At 43.7% G+C, this 21,212-nt stretch overlaps 1 protein-coding gene and 1 long non-coding RNA gene across 6 annotated transcripts in view; one reads left to right on the top strand and one right to left on the bottom strand.

The window, feature by feature from the left end:
* The window catches only part of LOC142817737 (uncharacterized), a 62,312-nt gene that overhangs the window by 21,900 nt on the left and 19,200 nt on the right, over window positions 1-21,212 (bottom strand). For 2 of the 5 annotated variants that reach the window (XM_075895235.1, XM_075895237.1), the window contains exons 1-2: window positions 8,230-8,358; window positions 5,521-5,611 (exon numbers count right to left, since the gene is read on the bottom strand). In XM_075895235.1, the coding sequence (XP_075751350.1) occupies window positions 5,521-5,611; window positions 8,230-8,295 (157 nt within the window). In that variant the 5' untranslated portion in view covers window positions 8,296-8,358. Of the gene's footprint in view, window positions 1-2,424; window positions 2,571-5,520; window positions 5,612-8,229; window positions 8,359-21,212 lie in introns of those variants that run through there. The other 3 variants (XM_075895236.1, XM_075895239.1, XM_075895238.1) reach the window with 3 other exon arrangements.
* Window positions 9,078-13,055, top strand: LOC119174692 (uncharacterized). The gene is made up of 2 exons (XR_012895332.1): window positions 9,078-9,215; window positions 12,847-13,055. It is a non-coding gene; the product is annotated as an uncharacterized LOC119174692 (long non-coding RNA).

Here is a 21,212-nt window from a genome sequence, read left to right as displayed (position 1 = left end):
ATACTTAAGATGCATTTTTTTTAGCATTTGAGATTAAAATAAATTAGAGGTACAGACATAAAATTTGACAGCACGATAACTCGTGAGATAAATTTGTGTGGATACACACACAATATCTATAAAACATCCACAAAGAAAAACTCTTAGCATATTTCTAATCAATTTGAAAGTGTATGCCATGCATCTAAGCACAATACAGACCTCCTCGTGACATTGTCATCACTTCGGTAATAATATAAACAACTGGCAACTACCTGCGTCACAGGTTTGTATACGCATTGCCACAGAATGATGTTCATCACTGTTCTGCAGAATGAAGGGCCAGCAGTGTTTACGAAAGGAAAAAAACATGGTCCCACTTCACTGAGCACTCTTTGAAACCAAAACTGTGACTGAGCCCCATAAAAATGTCTCCATGTAATTAACAGTTGCACACTCTAGGAAATGAGGCTTCAAGCCATAACAAGCGGGTCGTTAGCCACTCATTTTAACTGAACGAAGATAATGCAAAATTTCTGGGTCCGCACTTATTTAAAAAAATAATGTTTGAATTGCTCAACAAACTGGTGATGGGGGAAGGGCTCATCTATTTGCAGGCTGATAATTGAATGATATGTGAGGTTTAACATCCCAAAACCACCATATGATTATGAGAGACGTCGTAGTGGAAGGCTCCGGGAATTTTGACCGCCTGGGGTTCTTTAACGTGCGCCCAAATCTGAGCACACGGGCCTACAACATTTCTGCCTCCATTGGAAATGCAGCCGCCGCAGCCAAGATTCGATTTTGCAACCTGCTTGCAGGCTGATAATGACTTGTATTCTCCTCATAACCGTCTAAATTAAGTAGCCTGTTCTACAGAACAACAATGAAAGTTGTTTGAGATATTTTGTTGGAAACATTAAAAGAAACCGATTTTGAAAGCTACATTCATAATTTTATGACATGTTGAGGGAAGGCCTTAAGATCTAAATTACATGATGACATTCAAGAAAATTAGTACACAGTTTAGGACAAGCGTGACAGATATGAGAGTATACTGAAATGTCTATTACTATGAATGAAGTGCCAACTGAGTCAGGTGAAAGAAGTGGAACGTAGATGCCAGCTAAATAATGTCAAGAATATGATTGTGCAGAAGGTCTTTTTTCATTACTTTCAAAAGAAGTTGCACAAGTCATGTACATTTTTCAAATGGTCTGGTAATCTCCGGTATTTATACTGTGACTAAAACAGATGAGTATGTTTTAGTAACTAAAATATTTTTGAACATGAGGACGAGAAATCTGTGTATGTGTCTAGTTTAAAACTCAGTAGATATTTTCACAGAGTGTTGCTTTTTTCTCAACAAGTATTAAACCATGGTAGTGCAGAGAGGAAATGGTGAAATAGTAAAATAAAAGTAAACAACCAAACAAAGTTGTTTTCACAGTTATATATACAAATAACTGTTGTATGCAATGCACTTCAAGAATGATGCATGTTTAAAATTTTTTATTAACTGAAACTGGAATCTACATGCCATAATTTTCTCACTTTACCTCAGCATGCCATTTAATGCTGTTTAACTGGAAAGGATTCAAGCTACTAGCTCAGGCTAGGAGTGCTATTATATAAATACTTCAGTTAGAACATAACTCAGTAGCTAAAAATAATCATTGAGACAGCAGACACAAATAATTTAAAAAAACAAGAAAAAACATAAATATGTATTTAAAAAAATTGTTAGACTGCTCACTACACGGCTTATTTTGTCGATCATAAAAAATATCTATGAAATATACAAGAAATATCAATAAAGAATAGCTGCCAGAAAGCAATGTAATAAATACGTATGCTCCTCAAATGATTTTTCTTATGTTAAAGTTACCTTATTTTACTTAAACAGACTGACGAAAGCACAGCCGAGAGGAAGTGTTTAAAACGCTTGATTTTAATTTTAAAGTGAATAAGCTTCTTTTTTTTTAATGTGCAAAATATAGTCTAGGGTTATAATTCAAATCTGTGAATAGTTATTGTCAGGTTATGCCCAGTAAGATACCTGATTCCCTTGTGAAGCCTAAACTTCGATGCACATATTGACTTCAAACATTGTTTCACACAACACAGTAAACTTTAGTGAACGCAGATTATACACCATATTAGTTTAAAATAATTTATATCATACCAACTGTGTGCACAAGTACTAGTCCATGTCAACGACAATTATAGTCAGTACCTGTGGTGTATATAAGTTTATGAACACCGATTAAGGCATCTCCGTTCATTCATTACCTTATGTAGAAATACGACTCGTAAACATGACTTCCACAACTACGTGAATTCAATTACTGATTCTCAGCGCGTCCTGCAGCCCGGGTCGTAAGTAAACCCAACACAATCGCGGTTACAAGCACACATCAGTACATGCAAACATACACGCACCTGGTCTCAGAAAATTCATCATTTTCTTCAAATGGGCAACTTCGAATGCGGAGACTTGAAGAACCAATAGCACGACAACACAGCGGGAGACGAGATGAAAGAGGCACTCACACCAACGATGCCTCGTGCAGTCTAACAAAGGGCATAGGAAAATGGGGGGGGGGGGACCAGCAAACGAGCCAAGCGTGACTGATGGCAGCCCATCGTCTGCCGTGCAACAGTCGAGCAACGGAGGGGAAACAAAACAGTTACAAAGAGCACACGTGCGTCACTGCCATGAAGCTCCTGTCAATTTCATGCTGTACTACAGCCTGGAATCTCACATGCTCGGTTTTCTGTGCTCCATCTACAGCTCACCGGATTGGGTAAAGCTGGGCACAACAGTTAAAAAAAAAAAAAAAAGATGTAGGTCAGGAACTAGCTTTCACTCGCACCGCATCTTGTGGCAGGTGAGATAGGGCCCAAATGACAGCTGTGTTATTATGACTTGCATTCTGTGCACTTGCTTTCTATTTCACAATAAACATTGCGTTATATATAAAAGAAGCTTATGTTACGAAAGGTTGATATCTCCCGTTAATTAATTCTTCTTTCCTATAAACACAATTTAGGTGACATTCACAGCAGTTCAACCTCAGGGTCTCACGTGAGATCTGTTAGTTTGGTAAGTATGCTGTGCTTTTATGATCTCTGTTAAGAGAAATAGAAAGTTACGTGCAGATTGCTGGCAGCAATGTGAACGTCTACTTCAACTACTACTACCTTCATTTTAAGATGCAGCTAAATGTAGAAATAATTTGAGATTTTATTTTTACTATAGCAATTCATTAATGAATATTCTTAGCATACCAGAATAATGCATTAGCCATGCCATTTTCCTCATATGCAACAGGTAATAAAGAACTTTTTTAACAGTAAAGCTATCTTAGTCTTCCCTGTGCCATCATCATCGTCGGCGTCATAGTAGTAGTAGTAGTAGTAGAAGTAGTAGTAGTAATCACGCAGGTTACATGATCAGAAGGCAGATTGAACAGAGAAATAACTAAAATGAAATGATGACGACGCATGAGATTATGATGATGATGCTCAGAATGTGTAAGCACATGTATTTCAAACTAGTGGCAGATTTCCGACACCACGTGATCTTGCTAGGCAATCAATACACTCGTGCACTTGCAGCTTTGCTGTACGACAGTTTACACGGCTGATTTCTTTTTTTTTTTTTCATAATTCGTTCATGACCTCTCCCCCCCACACACACATGCACGCGAGAAAAATGTCTCGGTCTGTTGCTGTAATCCGAACAGCATACTCCCTCCTTACGTGAAAGTCCTATTGTGCTCCAACGTGGCCTCTCCTACAACGACAAGTTTAACTCGTCAGCGACTGCTGAGGCGTGACGCTAGAGAATTTCTCAGCCACGAGAATGCGGTGAATGTCGTACAGCTTTCATAAAGAAAAGAAGCAACCATACACAGAAGAAAACCGATGAGAAGAAAAGGCAAGCAAAAGCAAACAACGCAGGAACAAATACCAAGCTGAAGTGTGTGCATGGACTGTAGCAGCAAGTGTATTTCTAGTAAGAGCTTTTAGAAGGTACCCAAAGGTCAGTGGCTGACATTTAAACATGATTTTATAACACAAAACTTGTCTTGTGTAAAGAGCCGCATTTCATTCAATTAGTTCCCCCCACCCACTCCAGTTTTTTCTATCTCACTTCTGTATGCTATGAAATAAACGGCTCTCATGTTTTTTAGCAATGGCTGGCCACCATTACCAATAATGTGTCAACTGCCATAGTTGACTCACACATGCCCTTGAAAGCACCACCAGCAATTTTTTTAGAACCTCTTATAAATTATGCAAGATAATACACTCAAACCTGAATATAATGAATGTGGATATAATTAAATATAAGTTAAAACAAAGCAAATGACAAAGTATTTTTGCAATAGATACTGTGTTAGGAATAACTTTTATAAGGAATTTTTGAATATAGTGAACTTATTTTTCTTGTAAGACATAACGAGGTTTGCGTTTATATTTAGACAAAGTAGATCCCTCTTTCCAAAAAGAAAAGTGAAAAAGAAAAAAGAATTTGATGCCAAAAGCCCCAGTAGAAACTGTAGCTATTGTGACAAGATGTTAAGAGCACATAAATCTAACAATATTTTGTTTGCTTGAAGCTGGCTGCTATACATAATAAAGAAATCAAGAAAAAGTAACAAATTTCATTTTATGTTCTCTTTAACGTATTCTAACCAGAAAATTTTATTTTAAAAATATCAGCAACACGACATTCACATTTAGGTGAAAACAAATGACAGCATTCTGGGCAAAATGCCACATTCAGTGCTTCAAACTGTTGTTGCTAAAACTGTGCTGAAAATTATGTTTAAACAATGGAAATTGGAAATTGTTGCCCCAATACTTTCAAAGCTAATGGTGTATCTCTTTGATTGCAACAAGGAGCTGCATACGTGCATTGCCACTGCTAATGTTATGTAATTGGTATTTACAGTGAAAACATCTTGTAGGGTTTCCAAAGCATTTTACATGAAAAAACGTACAATCCAGTGGTGATGCATCAATCTGGGTACGTGTATATATGGTGCGTCCAGTGTACAAACAAGGTGCCAATCAATGTGATCAGACAATGTAGAAAAGCTGTAGTTACGGCAGAGCTAACATATAGAAACGTTTTTGGAGGGTCATCGAATTACAGCAGTGGCATACCTGCATCCCCAAAGCATATACAGCTGTGCACATTCACACACACAGAAAATTAGATTGTGGGGTTTTGCGTGCAAAAGGGATACAATAATGAGACACATAATAGAAGCAGCAGTGAGGGAATTTGGGCTAATGTTGACTATCTGAGGTCCTCTAGCAAGCGCCTAAATTTCACTGTTTCATGACATTTGAAATGGGGCTGCCAGGATATGCAATAGAACCCTTGCTCTTGTGCTCAACAGCAAAGCCTTAGCCACTAACCCCCACGATTGCTAGCGCACTTATCAAAGTAAACAGTAGTATTCTTTTTATGCACTAAAGACACCACCAACATGAACCGAGAGGAAATGCAAGTCGACTCACAAGTTGCATCTGGTGGCTTCACGACGACATTTCCCGCTGGTTCTGGATGACCTGGCTGCCACGCAAAGCTCCTCTTGTACTCAGCGTGCAACTGGAATGGCAGAGAGAAAAAGAAGAGGAAAAGAAAATAATTACCGAGTTGCAGCAGCAAATTCAGACTTCTGCCCCACAATTCAGTTTATCATCTCATGCTTTATTTAAACAGGTTACATAGCCATCAGCAAGGCTTGTTACTGCTCAGAAAAAAGTCTAATTCCAGGCAACACATTTGAAAAAAAAAAAAAAAACATTGTGAAACAATGGGTGTCGCTGGAAAAGACCTTTCAAGAAACATACTTGTCTTCTTCAAGACAGCAACTGAGAGGCGAAACATTCGGAAACAACTACCAGTTATACGTACACAAAAACCTTTTTAGTGTGATTATGGTCATATCACCCATCAATAATGAAAGGGATAACCAAATCTAATTTTCATAAAATGTGTGGAATCTTGATGTCAGCATTGTGCTCCAGAGACAATCTAGCACACGCATGTGCATAAGAAAATTGTCTATCTGTGTAGCATGTCACCTGAAGGCTCATATTATAGTGCAAATAAAAATTAATATTACTATAGTTAATATTGAAGGGGCAGTGTATTTATACTATATTCCTTCCAGAGCCCTTGAAGCACATGAATATAAATAAATAAACAAATATAAATTCCTAAATAACTGAAAGGCCTTCACAGTTCGTGAAATGTCACTTTGAAGATGTATACATGCCCATCCAATTATGACACCACGAGGAACAAGTTCACAGAATGTTTATTTTGCCTGCAGCTTGCTTGAAGTATCAGGGTGCTTGTTATGCCTGGTGACAACACAAGTGTATAAATGGTAACTCAGTCATTCATTTATTTAATAAAGACGCAACGTTTGCCATATGATAGCATGCCCTCAGAACTGATTGACAGCTGCGTATATCAATTCTGAAGTGCACGTGATGCTCATAAAAGACAATAAAAAGTGCAACTACTGTGTGTATGCCTTATAAACTGTGCTTCATAATATGCTCACCATGGTGTCAGCTAAAGTATGTTAACGTGAGTCTCCTTTTAATTGCAGGTGTGTTGCCTGCGACAGTCAAGTTTCCGCACAACTCGAGTCGTTCAATTGAACATGGCTACTGTTTCTATTTCCTGTGAGCACAAGTGTAACATGCCATAAGGTTCACATCGTGTGGGCACTAAAGGTAGCGAAGACTGCTTCATGTTCCAACACTCAACACAGATTTTACATATAGTATAAAGGGCACACTGTGTGAGTGTATGAACAGTATGCAAGAACCAGTAGAAAGCACAAACACCACAGTTTCTTCCATTAAATATATTCATGCTAAACAATTCAGTTAAAAATAACATTTCCTTTCATGCAACATCTACGAAGATATCACCAACAGCAATGGTTAGCTTAACCCTTTACTGCCTAATGTCATGAATTTGCGACATAACGAAAAACTTCTAGCAAGCAGGTCCCGAAATGTATGCCACCTTTAGCCCTGGCTGTTAATTACTCACTGAGAGCGCAACTGTCAGCATGAAAAATCTAGCGCTATCTCGTGTAATGTATTTTATGCTAGGACCAATTGTTCTGTAGCTGATGGCAGATAGCACGAAGCGCATGCAAGAGGGTTCCCTTTTTCATTCTTTCTCGCCTGGCTGACACAAGTTACGTCTTCAATAATTTTGTTTATATGATGTGTACGCACTCAAGACATGGCACCCGACATGTTACGTAGTTATGAAGTTCGTTTTTTATGGCAAGATCCTCGCTTCTGTGGCATGTGGAGAATTCGCGACATGCACAAAAAGTATGCATTATAAGTGCATTTTAGATCATTTAACTGTGGAATGATTTAAAGGATGCTATTCAAAGCTGGAAAATGATAACTTATTTTCTTTGGCATTTTCATATTTCAGGTATTAAAGGGTTGTCAAGAAGGTTCACTAAAAATTAAAACAATGACTGCATGTGTTTAGTACATTGCGGTCGTGCGGAATTTCAGAGTGCTAAGTAAATATGCCAAGTCAACAATTTTTCCCCTAAAAGTAAACACGGGTTCCCTTCTATTGCAGTATAGTACACGAAAGACTAGCCTTCAATTTGGTGCATTAAAAAGACCATGACTAGGAAGCAAGCAAGTGAAAACATTGTTACACAGAAATGTGTATGCCGGATGCCCTCAATGGACTACAAAAATACACGTAACTCAGACACACAGGCCATGTCTCTTTGGTCGCACAAGTGTACAATTCCGCAATATAACACCATTTATCACCATTAGTGCTCGATCCCCATTGGCAGTATATAAATTTTAACCATGCCAATGCTTTTTCATAAAGCTATGGTGAGGAGTGAAACACACCAATTCTTTATTTATTGTTTGCGAGCTACCATGCACAACGATCTTAAATACGGCTGTGAGCACCACATGTTTTGCCCTTTTACTTATTTTGAATGAGAAATGCAACCAACGGTCGTACACGCCAGAAATTATGTGCGTATAATATTCATCATACTCTCTGTTCGACAAGCATGACAACTCGTGCGAAATTTACATTCGATTAGTCTTCAACACGAGCGCGCACACGAGCTCAAAGTGCGCCAACTTGCACACCGTAGAGAAAAACATAATGCAACACACAAAAACAAGGCGGCATGATCTCACAGTAAAATGTTCACGGTTCCACACTTGCAATTTTTTAAAGCATGCTGCAATGCACGTTCCGTGCATACAATGCACTGCCTCGCATATTACGCAACGAGGGCGTTTTCACGGCGAGATTTTCACTCATTGCGTTCACCGTAAATCGGTCACAGCGCGTCCCTAAAAACGGCAACGTAGCACACGTCTAGCCTCTCTTTAAGTGCCTGCCGTTTGCCTTGGCCTACTCTCCGACAGGGAACACGCGCGCTTAGACCGGACGTAATTAATGCACACACGGACGTGTCTGCTACTCACTCAGCGGCTCATCAGAAAACAAGGCCGCTAGATCCGCCCGTCGTGGAGACCGGTATCTACCACATATCTTGCACGGAGGCGCCGGAGGAAAAAAACTCGCTTTCGGTCCCGGAAACGACACCTGAACTCGCGTGCTCTTTGGGGCGCGAGGAGGAGCTAAGTGCGAACCGGATTAAACGTCCGCGCGGCGACCAAAACAGAACCATGCGAGACGTAAACACGGTAAGGCTAGGAACCTGGAATCGCGGTGATCGCCCGTAACGGTAGTTGCGACGATTTCACGTTACCATGTTGACGAGGAAACGCCGACGAGGGGCCAAGCGATCGAGCTTTCGGTTGATCTTTTCACGAGACGGCCGTGGCGGCCGACATGTTACGAAACGGAGCGGATACCCCTCCGCTCCCACGCGTTCCCTCGATCGCCGTCGTCCTTCGCTGCCGTGGAAACGGCCCGTCCAGAGTCCAAAAAAAAAAGAAACATTGCCCGCTTGGATCGTTGGCGCTGCACTACGTCTCACCGGGTGCTGCGGTTGACGACGCGGCGACGACAGGTCCAGCGCTCTAGACGACGACGCCGAATACACGGCGATTTTCTTCAGCGCCCGAGGGAGACTTGTTTCGAGCAACAAAGCAAGAAAACGTGCGTCCCATATGGAGACCCCACAGAACACCTACCAGCTTGGCGGCAAGGGGTACGTCGGTCGGCCCTCCCTCACAAACGGGGCGCCGTTGTTAGTTTGATTTTTAACTCACAGATGGCGCCACAAATCTAAACGCGTATCGTGGTGTTTTTTTCGCGGCTCTTTTGAATGCTTTCCATCGACCGCATTGCGAATAAACGTGTACGAGTGGTTGCTCCAACTCTGAAAAGCAGAAATAGCTCGTCCGGCGACCGCTTTCGACACGAAGAAAACGTTTCTACTGCGCGGAGAAACCCGTGGCGTATCTCCTGCCCAATTTTAACGAATCGCCGTGCGTGCGTCAGCTACGATGTGGAGTCTGTCCAAGCAGCCAGACTGGACGCTTTAGGACTTGACGCTTCGCAATGTTAAATAATTTTTTCCTACGGTGCTCTGACGACTGCAACTGAGCTTACTTTAGTTTGCATCTTATTCTTTGTTGTTGTTGTTGTTGTTGTTGTTGTTGTTGTTGTTGTTGTTGTTTCAACGCTACCTTCTCAACTATATCGGCTCACGTTGTTTGCTCTAACAGAGCTGCTGTCCACGAAACACTGGCGCTGCATAATGAAGTGAACGGTGCATTGTATGTAGATGCCGAATTATGTTTTAAAAAGTCTATTTCTGAAACGGGGTGCTTCCCACGAGTGACCACACAAAGTGGTCCCCGTAGCGGGAGAAATAATACCGGGGTTCCTTAACACTTCTCCTATAAAGTATCAAAGAAAGACCCTGGGTGATTTTGTTTCATACTCGTTTGATTTTATTCCTCAGCTAAGGCAAGTAAGTGAAAGTCCAAATAAAACGAGCATTGAAATAGTCGGCAGAAGTGCAAAACTTGAAATATGCTATTTTCAAAAAGAAAAATCAAGAAAATCAATAGAGGCTCGATTGATGTCACAGGAAGGACAAGCCGTATGAAAAAAAATCGAGGAAAAAAGGTCCTATATTCCCGTTATTTACGCCGATGAAGTATTAATGGTGACTTTTGTAGGGCTCATAAAAGCATATGCTTGAACTTAAAAGTACTCCACCCCACCCCCATTTTTCCTGCCTTTTTTTTTGGAGATAATTTGGTCATGTTAGTATATATGTACGTCGGCATACTGAGGTGCTGTCGCAGACGAGATACAGCGTCAGCCATATAAGCTTATACGAAATATGATAGCGTTCTGAGTGAATTAGCGAGTGGGCGTTGTCTACTGAGTTGGATGAACACGGTAATAAAAAAATAAAGAGAAGCTAACAAACTAACATAAACTAAAGACTCGCTCGTGTATCTAACAGCTTAGCCCTAAACGCAGCTGACGCGATCAATATAATTCCAGACGACCGGCCCCTCTTCCCAGTCCGTGCTCTTTCCCGTTTGGTGCACTATCCGAGAGCAAACTTGCATCTTCTCTCGTTTTTTTTTCTTGGTTTGGTTTCTGGTGCTGTAGCCAGCATTAATTTGTTAAGAGGCCCCGCACTTACTCATAAATATACAGGTTGTATTCCTCCTATGGCAGCGCGGCAATGCTCAAGTTTTGACTGCTGCATACGATCGTGCTTAATCCACTACTCTTATTGATTGAAGCTACAGCAGAGTAGCGCAGTTCAAATTAGTTCACAACATTATAGACTTGTGCTTGGATGGATTGGAGTGGTCTGTGGCGTAGCCCCGAATTGGCACACCATGCCCGTGCCCTCCACCCCCTGGAATTTTTTCGCGATGGCATGGAGAGCACAAAATGACCATGACCATACCAAGGGGGTGCCTTCCCCGAAATCAAGGAGGTGGCCCTCCCCCTCACCCCCCTCCCCCCCCCCCCAAAAAAAAAAACGTGACAGACTCCAGTCAGGCGCGTAGCCAGCTGATGGTGGCGAGCAAAACGTGTTTGGTGGAAGGCTTGGTGAGCAATGTGGATGACGGTAGAGTGATGGAAGCTTGGTGGATGATGGTGGCATTGTTTACGAGCCGGGATGTAGGCCCAGTCAGGAAACAGTTTCCTCTGTTCCCTTTTGCCTCATCTCCATGGCATGTAACTGTTGTGTACACATGCCAGAATAAAGTATTATTATTATTATTATTATTATTATTATTATTATTATTATTATTATTATTATTATTATTATTATTATTATTATTATTATTATTATTATTATGAAAAAGCATATGATATGTGAAATCACTTATTTGTGGTGTTTTGAATGTGCAGCTATATATGTTAACGGTCTAAAGAAACCAACGCTGCTCATTACGCTTACTAGCACGCTTATCTTTTTTTATTCCTGTGGCGTCAACAACGCTTCAGTTTTGTAGAGCGTAGAACATGCGACCGTGAATATGTTTACATTTCGTGCACGTACTTACATCAGGTTGACATCTGCGATGTGTTTCTTTGTTATGATGTTTAGAAGACTAGATGCATCATTGTGAACAGTCACAATAAATGTTTTACGCCGGCGCGCAGTTGTCGAGAAATAAATGAGCTCCAGTTCGCAATTACCCCTTTCAATGTTAGAGCAGAACACAGCGGTCACTTGACGTCACCACGCTAGAAACACAACTCTAGCAATCCTTGCACACTCGATCTATTCCTTGAGCCATACCTTTAAGCTGACAAAGTGCGTGCGAATATGCATAAACTTTCACTTTCGACATGCGTGGAGACGAGCCCCAGCGAATTTGACTTTCACCCTTCTGTTCTACGACCATATGATTTCCACCAAAGGATAGCCCTACCGACCGAGCCCCTAGTGTTATCGGCGCTTCTGGGCTCCAGAATACACGATTTCGACGAGTACAAATGAAAATACATCGTAGCTGTGGCATCATTTAACCTAAATGAAGCCTTTTTCTTGTGCACGGTGTCCGCGCAAGAAGCGACAAACATCGATACGACGCGCTTGCCGCACTTTCACCAAATGTACGCTTCCCCTGACCGACAGCCACCGGTCGCTCTCGCCGGCACTTCACTGGCTCTTATGCGAGAACACAGACTCGTCAATTCGTATGCTTACTGAACCAATATGATATCGCAATGTTTCTGGCATACTGCATTCGTTTTGGCCAAGCCGTTATGTAGTTGCTCCTATAACGACAGAGCAACAGCGGTGCGCTAGCACGACTGCGCTCTGCGTTGCACGAAAAACATCACAATCAATATTGTGGGCGTATCAATCGAATGAGCATAGAAGCGTCATAAAGTCTGAACAGATATCGCCCTTTGGAAGGAGCGAGAAACTGATAATAAACTTGGCAGTAACCACCGATGAACTCTGCTTGCTCCTCAGCCCACTGAGTTGTTTTTTTTCCTCTTGCGGTTGCAAATGGTAACGAAAACATAGCGCTGTTGGCATTATCACAGTAGCAATCGTTACAGGCAGCAGTTCGTGTTTATCAAATGTGCAAATTTTACTAGCAGGTGCAGATCCCGTTCATCTCGAGTAAACGACAAACAGAACTGAAGTTAAACACTAAGTTTGTGAGTTGACTACTTCTTTAACACCGTCGTTGCCATCTGTCGGCGTGGCGCAGTGGCTTGTGTGCTCAGTTGGAAATCTGAAGGTGGCAGGTTATATTTCGCATGGTCGCACCTTAATTTTTACGGGCGCTTTCTGCATTGTTTTTATACGATTATTTTTGTTATTTCTTTAATGGCAGCTCATCACGGTGGTTCTGACACTGCTTCGCACTCCAGCATTGCCGGCCGGCTGGAGCGTGCCATCTACCATATGCCACCACACACCATGTGCTACCAACATTTCCAGCACCATAATTCACCAAAATGGTGGATGATGGAATCCACCATTCCTATGGTGGACGTTTTTTCAACCGGGATGGCAGATAAACGAGCCGAAAGAGTGTTTTCACTCAACGTGCGGTCGAGCGTTTCGGGTGGAGGAGCCGGCAGCTGCCGATGCTGCGGCGAGCACGTTGCGAGTGAGAGAGTGACGTCAGCGTGCACCTTCGAGGGAAGCGTGCGAGGAGAGCGTGACGTCATCGCGCAGCTGGGGCGTGACCTACTTTGCACCGCTCCAACACCTGTGGCGAGGGAAATGCGTTGCGGCGCGTTCGTATGGTGGACGCACGCACATATGGCATTACACATGTGAGTCAAATAGCTGCTTCGCATCTAATAACAGCCGGTTTGCAGCAAGGGCGTTGTCTGTTCTTCTCTTTACTATATATATATATATATATATATATATATATATATATATATATATACATACGCTTACTTGCATATTGCCTTAGTAAATCGCTTTTTTGTTTTACTGACAAGTGTATATTCTTCGCACGATGTTGGCCTATTGTCAAATATTACCTACATAATGTAGGTGGCCTTTCTCGCTTCACCATTTTACTCGTATTCATTTTGCTCTGTCTGCTTTGCGATTTTGTTTATCTCTCTAAACTTCTTTTTCTTTTTTAAAGGCTTACTGAATGTTTTTAGGCTGTGTTTATCCCGCAGAACGTATGACCAAGTGAGCTACTGCGTGCGCAGTCTGTTATTTTGCTGACCTGTTTCATTCCAGACAAGTTGTAGGGTATCTAATACGTGCCAATTCACTATTGTATAATGATACGCGTTTTCAGCTGTATATGCACTATAGCCACGTACCTTTGGTGATATATAATCTTGTTTCCTAAACTACCGATAATGACTTAGCCGTGTGATACGCAAAGAAGCGGCTTATATATGTGCCCTGTGTGCCATGTGTAACCATTCACTCCCACCTGCCGAAACGTTAGTAAAACTAGTGTATTTTTCTACCGTATATATATATATATATATATATATATATATATATATATATATATATATATATATATATATATATATATATATATATATATATATATATATCAAGGCAAGAAGTTTATACTTAAGGGCTCGTTTTTTCGTGTTTTACACAATATCAATGTGATCTAACAGACAGACACTAATGCCACGGAAAGTATAGGGGAAGATATTAGACCAAATTGTAATGTAAAATATGAAGAAAAGTGGGTGAAAAGATAACTTGCCGTGGGCAGGATCTGAACCTGCGATCTTCGAATGACGCGTTCAAACTCAAAGCAGCACGCTTTGAGTTTCGAGCCTTGACAGTTGTTCGCACTCATCCCGTGTATGTTCTTTCCGCACGCTCTTTGTGATTCAACAGGTCGTTCCATGTCTGGAGCTGTTTGCCGTTCTTCGCATGACATTGCAATTTGTTGCTTTAGCATTCATTCATTCGCCATTGTGGTAAAACAATGCCCAGTAAATGTTCAGCGACTTCTGTGAAGGCATGTTCTGGGCTGCAGAGGGATCAGTAATGTTTTTTTTTTCTTTGTTCGTTGTTTCTTTTTGGGTTCTTTAGACTGACCTTGCCGGTACCTATGCATGGGCATCGGCATGGGGGTTAAAAAGGCGCAATTTCCTCCCTCAAGCAACTCCAGCACTTGCACCCCACTAGTAATGTAAGTAAGTTCTGCGAAGACTGGAAACGTGGCGGAAGGGTCAAAATAAAGAGAAAAAAAATAGGCAACCACTCATTTGTAGCACGAAACCACAAGGAAATTCGTACGGATTTCTCAGAAAGAAAAGCTTCTTAGTCTTGGTCCGCGGTTCGGCTTCGTGCTACAAGCGGCTGGTTGTAGATTTTCTCTTTCTTGCTCCCCACTAAAGCTACAGCAATGCTCCCCTGACACCGCGACGATGCAACACTAATTTGCATGCCCCAACACGAAACCCGGCCGACACTCATACCTACATGGTACTAAGCCGGGCGCGCGATTTAGTCACGCTTTCGCATTTCAAAATTAGTTACGTTTTTAAAATATTTTTAATATAAATTCAGTACCCACTCTTAAGCCGGCAAAAGAGATGGCAGGCATGGGTTCGCAAAACTTTCTCATCAAGATCTATTGATGACGAAAATAGAAGGAAGAATGGCGCATTAATAAAGAGAAACTTTCGGAAGCCAGATTGACAACTAGATGAAGGTAATACCTGCACGCATGACACGATGCACGAGAAAATAGCTCTGAATTCACGGCAGCCCGTTCCTGACGTCATTTGAATTGTGGTTTGAGGACAACGCATGCGCTCGGACACAAACGCGCAAGCATTCGTACACGCGCCATAAAGAATAACCTAGCTCAGAGAAATTGAACACACAAGTGCACTCTCTTCCTCCCTCCCTCCCTCCTTCCCTTCTCCCTCCCTCCCTTCCTCACTCACTTACTCACGCACGCACGCACGCACGCATGCACGCTCGCTTGCATTCTCCACTTTTTCGCCTTATAGTAGAGTTGGCTTTGTTTCAGCACTTACAAGTCATGCAGGCAGAACAGCCTCTGCAGGAAGAATACGTCGACAAAGGAAGCGCGTAATTAATGTATAGCAGGCACGATACATCACCGCTTCATTTTTCGTAGCCTCCAGCATAATATCTATATGCCATCATCGTCTGTGGCACACAAAAATCTGCTTCACCGAGGCACCCCAAGCGGTGTCTCGTTGGACACCCCGCCCCGTCAGCGCTCGTTGCTCGCCGTATTCAATAGCACGGCGCGATATACATTCGCACCACCGCGAAAGAATGAACAATAACTAAGTGCGGCAATAACCGGGACAACGAGGCGGTCTGCAAGACAAAGGAAGAATCAGTGCACGTTTGAAAGGAACGTCGCTAGCAGACCGAGTCAGCGTCTTCGCTGCTGGTACGTCTGGCTTGCCCGATGGTTTGCTGATATTATTGATTGAGGTTTTGAGTCCCAGAAACACGACATGATTACGGGGACACTGTACTGGTGGGCTCCGGAAATTTTAGCCACCTGGACTTCTTTAACGTGTGCCTAAATCTAAGTAAATGGGCCTCAACCGTTTTCGCCTCCATCGAAAAGCGTCCACCGCGGCCTGGATTCGATCCGTCGACGTTCGGTTCAGTGGTGCAGCACCGTAGCTAAATAGTCCACCGCGGCGTCTCTCTATGCTTTAGAGCCCGTCTGGTCAGAAAGCTAGCTGTAGTGTTTTCATCAACATAACTAGCACTAACGAGAAACATTACAAGCCGCATATTCGAAACAACGTAAAAAAGATCGATGTTGAAAATGTTTAAACGTGAGGTGATGCCGCTCAGCAATCAGTAGTGGGCGTTCGGTTACCGTGGCCTATCGTTGCACTCTGGAGATGCGTTGCACCGTATAAGTACAGCGACGTGCTGTAAACCATGCACACGCTCCAGAGACCGTTAAACGTGCTTTATGACTTCTCGCGTTACCATGCGGTTTATTTCATGAGCGTGTATGTGCTATGCGCGCGCGCTATTACATGCTGGTTTGTAAGCGTTAAACGTGCAAGCCATCACTAGGGAGCAAATAGGTCAACCTTCGCATACTATTACCAAGAGAGAGATAGAGAGAGGACATTCATAATGGCAGAAATGCGAAGAGATAATCTCTAGTCTAATGTCTCTGGCGGTGGTGGTGGTGGTAGCGGTTAGAAGATCAGAAAAGGCACCTAATTTCTGCAACCCGGTCGGGAGCACGACGCAGTGCCTAGTGTGTCTGACCCGCTGCTCTACGCTAGTGAAGGATTTTGGAAGAGCCACAGAGAGAGAGAGAGAGAGAGAGAGAGAGATGAAAAGAAGACAAAGAGGTATACTAAGAAAAAGCCACCGGCTAGCTACCCTGTGCTTGGGAAGGGGAAATCAAGAGCAAAAATATGAAAGATAATAAGAGTATCTGACGACGCTGGGCGATAAAACAAAATAGTCATGACTATAGCACCACCAAAGTACTACGCGCCAACGTTGTCTGTGAACAGTCGCAATATGTTTCTCAGGGATGACATTGCGAACTTGATGAAAGCTGAACTTGGCGCTGTTTCTGTGAAATGCAAACGTACCACACGGAATGGGCGTCTTGGCGGGGAAGTGTAGCCAGTTTAACGGCTACAGTTAGTATAGCAAAGCAATATGTCAACAGCTGACGGATACCAGGCCCACGCGTCCCTCCAATATGCCGCACCGAGGGAGGAAAAGGAGAAAGAGAGAGACGGAGGCCGTGGACGAAGTGACGCGAAACAGCCGCATTGTCTCTCTCTCCCGCGCGGCTTTTTTTTTTTTTTTTTTACGGCGGCCGTCCGTGTAATGCGACCATTTCTATGTCCTCGCCGGCCTCCTTTGAGAGACGCGCCGAGGCGCGTCGACGCCGGTGCGTCGAGTACAGGAAGGAAGGAGTCCGCGGGCTCGGCACGCACGCCCAGACACGCTACGTTGCTGCCATCGATTGCTCTAGACTGGGAGAGAGGGAGAGAACGGTCGAAGAGCGACGAGCATCGATGAACAGGCGAGAAGGAAAGGTATAGAAAGGGCCGTCACTCTGCCCGACCCTGCTGTCCAGGCCCAAACGTGCGTCGACTCCCGAGAGCATCGGGATCGGGGCGACCGCTAGCTCGCCCTCTCATCTGCTCGCTGCAGCAGTGTATGGGCACGCTTTGAGGGGCGTTGGCGCACAAAGCCACTTAGAGCCTGGCCTCCTGGCCGAAGTGCTTACTCATAACAAGGGTGAGAGCATCATGTAGACGAGGCCTTAAGAAGACGCAAATCTCTGCTTCGGCAAAGTAACGGGTGCCTTGACGCACGTACTGAAACGTGGTCTGCGGTTTGACATTGAGTGAGTGAGTGAGTGAGTGAGTGAGATGGTAAAATCATGGAAGTGAACCGAAAAAGAGGCTCCGTGTTTGCTACCTCACAGTGAGGAAAGGCAGACAGACAATGAAGAAAAGAAGCGCAGAAATCAAACAGGCGGGAAAAATAAAAAAAGAGAAGTATTGCTGTGGTTGACGTTTTCGACAATGTAGTATCAAACTTCAACGTGGCGCTTGTAGTACGGTCTGATGTTCTGGAGAAAAAAAACAAGATCGTTTCTTTATTGTAAGAGCTTATATTTAACACTAAATAAATTTGGAGAGACGGATACGCGATGAATAAACGGCAACTCCTTACGTGTGGCCATTTCAAAACCACGAAAACTTGCCTAACCTACTGTGGTTCGTCTACATATAGGCAAGCCTTGCGAGAGGAACGCGAATGCCGTGGTTAGAAGCAGTGTGCTTTTCAGGCAGCACGCACTGAGTATACAATGCAACTGCGTAGATGCCGAACAGCGCACAGCGTAGCGATAAAAAAAGAAAATGCATGAAAAAAAAAGAACACGCGCACTCTATCAGGCCTCGCCACAAAAGGGGTGCGTGTGAAAGGCAATGCACATAACGCGCTTATAGAAGCGAAAACGCTTCACCGTCAGAAGCAATACCGTTGCTGCGTACGCTCTATAGTAACTGTATAGAACGCCTTAATATCCCTGAACTCACTGAAATGAGCGCCACGGTCAGGGTTAAGGGAGCTATAGATGCCCTGTCCAAGTGCGCATCATATCGCCACACCTTTGAGTTCGTTCACGCTTGGTTCAAGTTGCACTTGCAAGCAGGCTACCTACTAGTTCTAAACGCGCGACTGCTCATGTATACGTACCGATGATGTCGGAAGACCCCCATGGCGTCATGGTACGTACCGTGCTATGTCGTGTCCTGTATAGCACGCTGCCTTACCGTCAACCCGTGTGGTGATAAAAGTGGTGCGTTAGCAATAGCGGAACATAGTTCGTTGGAATCCTCGGACCATAGTGGAGAAATAACTTGTATTTAATGTGGAAATATATGAGCGCACAAAATAGAAGGAAAAGGGACTCGACAGGAACTTGGACGGAAAGCGTCTTTCCTGTTAAGTGCTTTTTTCCTTCTACCTTGTGCGCTCATATATTTCCACATTATGTTGTACCAACTGGCCCAGCATTTCACTTTATTGAACTTGTCTTTATTTTTTCGGCCCGGGCGAAGCTCCTTTTCGTGGCTTGCGCGTCCCCGTAGTGCGTAACCTGTGGGATATACCCGCATACCAGTGGCACATACCTGCCCTCAGGCACATATCCGCATGTCCACGTGTTACGAAAAACGTAGCACGGCGTTGTTATCACGCTCTAGGTGTCAACAAAGCGCTGACAGCAGAAATGAGGTACATACTCTCGTTAAGTCCTTGGATTGTCCGCTGGATGGCGGTACTTGTATATGATGAATAAATGATAAAAATAAGCGAGATGGTGGTACTTTAACTGTTCACTAGATGGACGGAAGGACGCACTGACGGACGCACGAACGGACGGACAGGCAAGCAGGCGGACAGACAGACACACGGACGGATGGACGTACGAACGGACGCACGCACAGACGGACGCACGAACAGGCACACATAGAAATGGATGGACGCACGGACGGATTGACGGATGCTTCGCCCCACTGATCATCATTCATTCCGTGGATATGCTGTGCCTTTTTATTGTTTGTGTCCGCCGTGATTTTTTTCGCTCACAACCACGCTGACGCCGAAACTAGCTTGTTCGTTTGCGCTCTAGAAGTAGTAACTCAACAATCGATTCGAAACATCGGCTGCGCTCATGCGATCAATATTTAATTTAGAAACGAGTCGAGGAGCTCACGAAACTATTAACGCGGTATGGCTTCTCGAGGGAGATGGTGCACCGATGCTGTGACAACGATGGTCGGCTGCGATGCAGGCAACGATTTTGCAGGGAGTCGGTGCATGATAGCATAATGTAATGTATAGCCACTTGTACGCGTAATACCAAGAAGAACAGCGCTTGTCGCGTTCCCTATCTCCTCCCACGTGCGCGTACCTTCTGTTCACACGGTCGCAATAGGATGAAAATACACACTTTAATATCTGACTGAAAGCATAAATAGTATCCATACAATACCATGTGGTGCGAGTTCATGTACGTGCAGCGATATCCCCCTTTGCTGTCGGCGCCTGCATACCAGCTCCGCTTACCGACAATCGCGCATAACATCGACACATCTTCCGGCCTTGTATAATTGACAGGATGTTCCTGTATCTCTTATCGTATCACTGCTACGTTCGCCTCTCTATATGCGCTATGCGTGGCGGCGATGTGGACGTTAGAGTAAAGCATGCGCGCTGGCATCAATAGCGGGTGCGGAGGAGTCCGGACCGGGAGTATTGGCTTCGTTCCAGAGACGACATCGTATACGAAAAGAGGCACGCGTACGCTCATATACACCCGGAAGAAAACAGGCCCACTCGAGCGTCGCGAGTAGAGAGTACAAGTACACGCCATTCGCGAAAGAGAAAAGCGAATACCCTTACAGGCACAAAAATCAATATGAAATGAAACTCATAGTGGTTATTGTATATTTAATGATATTGAGTGCTACTTTTCCACTGAGAGCGCCCATAAATGTTCGTTGAATCGGCCGACATTCTTGCACCGTGGAAGGTGAAATCTCCTTACTTATAACTTCTATTTATCACTCTCTTTCCCAGACACTCGCTCGCTGGATTCCGTGCCGACCGGTTGTGCCCTCGCCATCTCCGACGGCAGCGCAGCTTCGGCCGACTCGATTAGCCCTATGCCATCTCCTGTCGCCGACAAGAACTCTCGCCAGCTGTGCCCCGTACTCGGACTACTGTGACCGTGTTTCATCGTTCCTATCTCTCTTCTGTCGTCGCTCGCTGTCCCTGCGCATTTCTCTCTCTCTCTCTCTCTCTCTCTCTCTCTCTCTCTCTCTCTCTACCTTTATTCATATCCTTTTAATCCCTCCTTACCCCCATACCTTGTGAGCTACTGTTGAGGTGTAGCACCAGATGCAGACAGTTACGGGGCTCACTTTTCTCTTCTTTTCCCTTTCATAACCACAACCTCTTCTTCCCACTCCCCACAAAGGCTCTGCACCGTGCTCTCTTGTGTGGGCTACATAAAATAGCGTTTTTTTTTAAATCTCAAATATATCAGGAGCAGAGTTCCCGGTGAATCTATCTATCTATCTATCTATCTATCTATCTATCTATCTATCTATCTATCTATCTATCTATCTATCTATCTATCTATCTATCTGTCTGTCTGTCTGTCTGTCTGTCTGTCTGTCTGTCTGTCTGTCT

The sequence above is a fragment of the Rhipicephalus microplus genome, chromosome 5, assembly GCF_043290135.1.
Source record: "Rhipicephalus microplus isolate Deutch F79 chromosome 5, USDA_Rmic, whole genome shotgun sequence".
NCBI classification, from domain to species: domain Eukaryota; kingdom Metazoa; phylum Arthropoda; class Arachnida; order Ixodida; family Ixodidae; genus Rhipicephalus; species Rhipicephalus microplus.
Note: the sequence above shows the minus strand (reverse complement) of the source record. Positions and strands in the feature narration are given on the sequence as shown.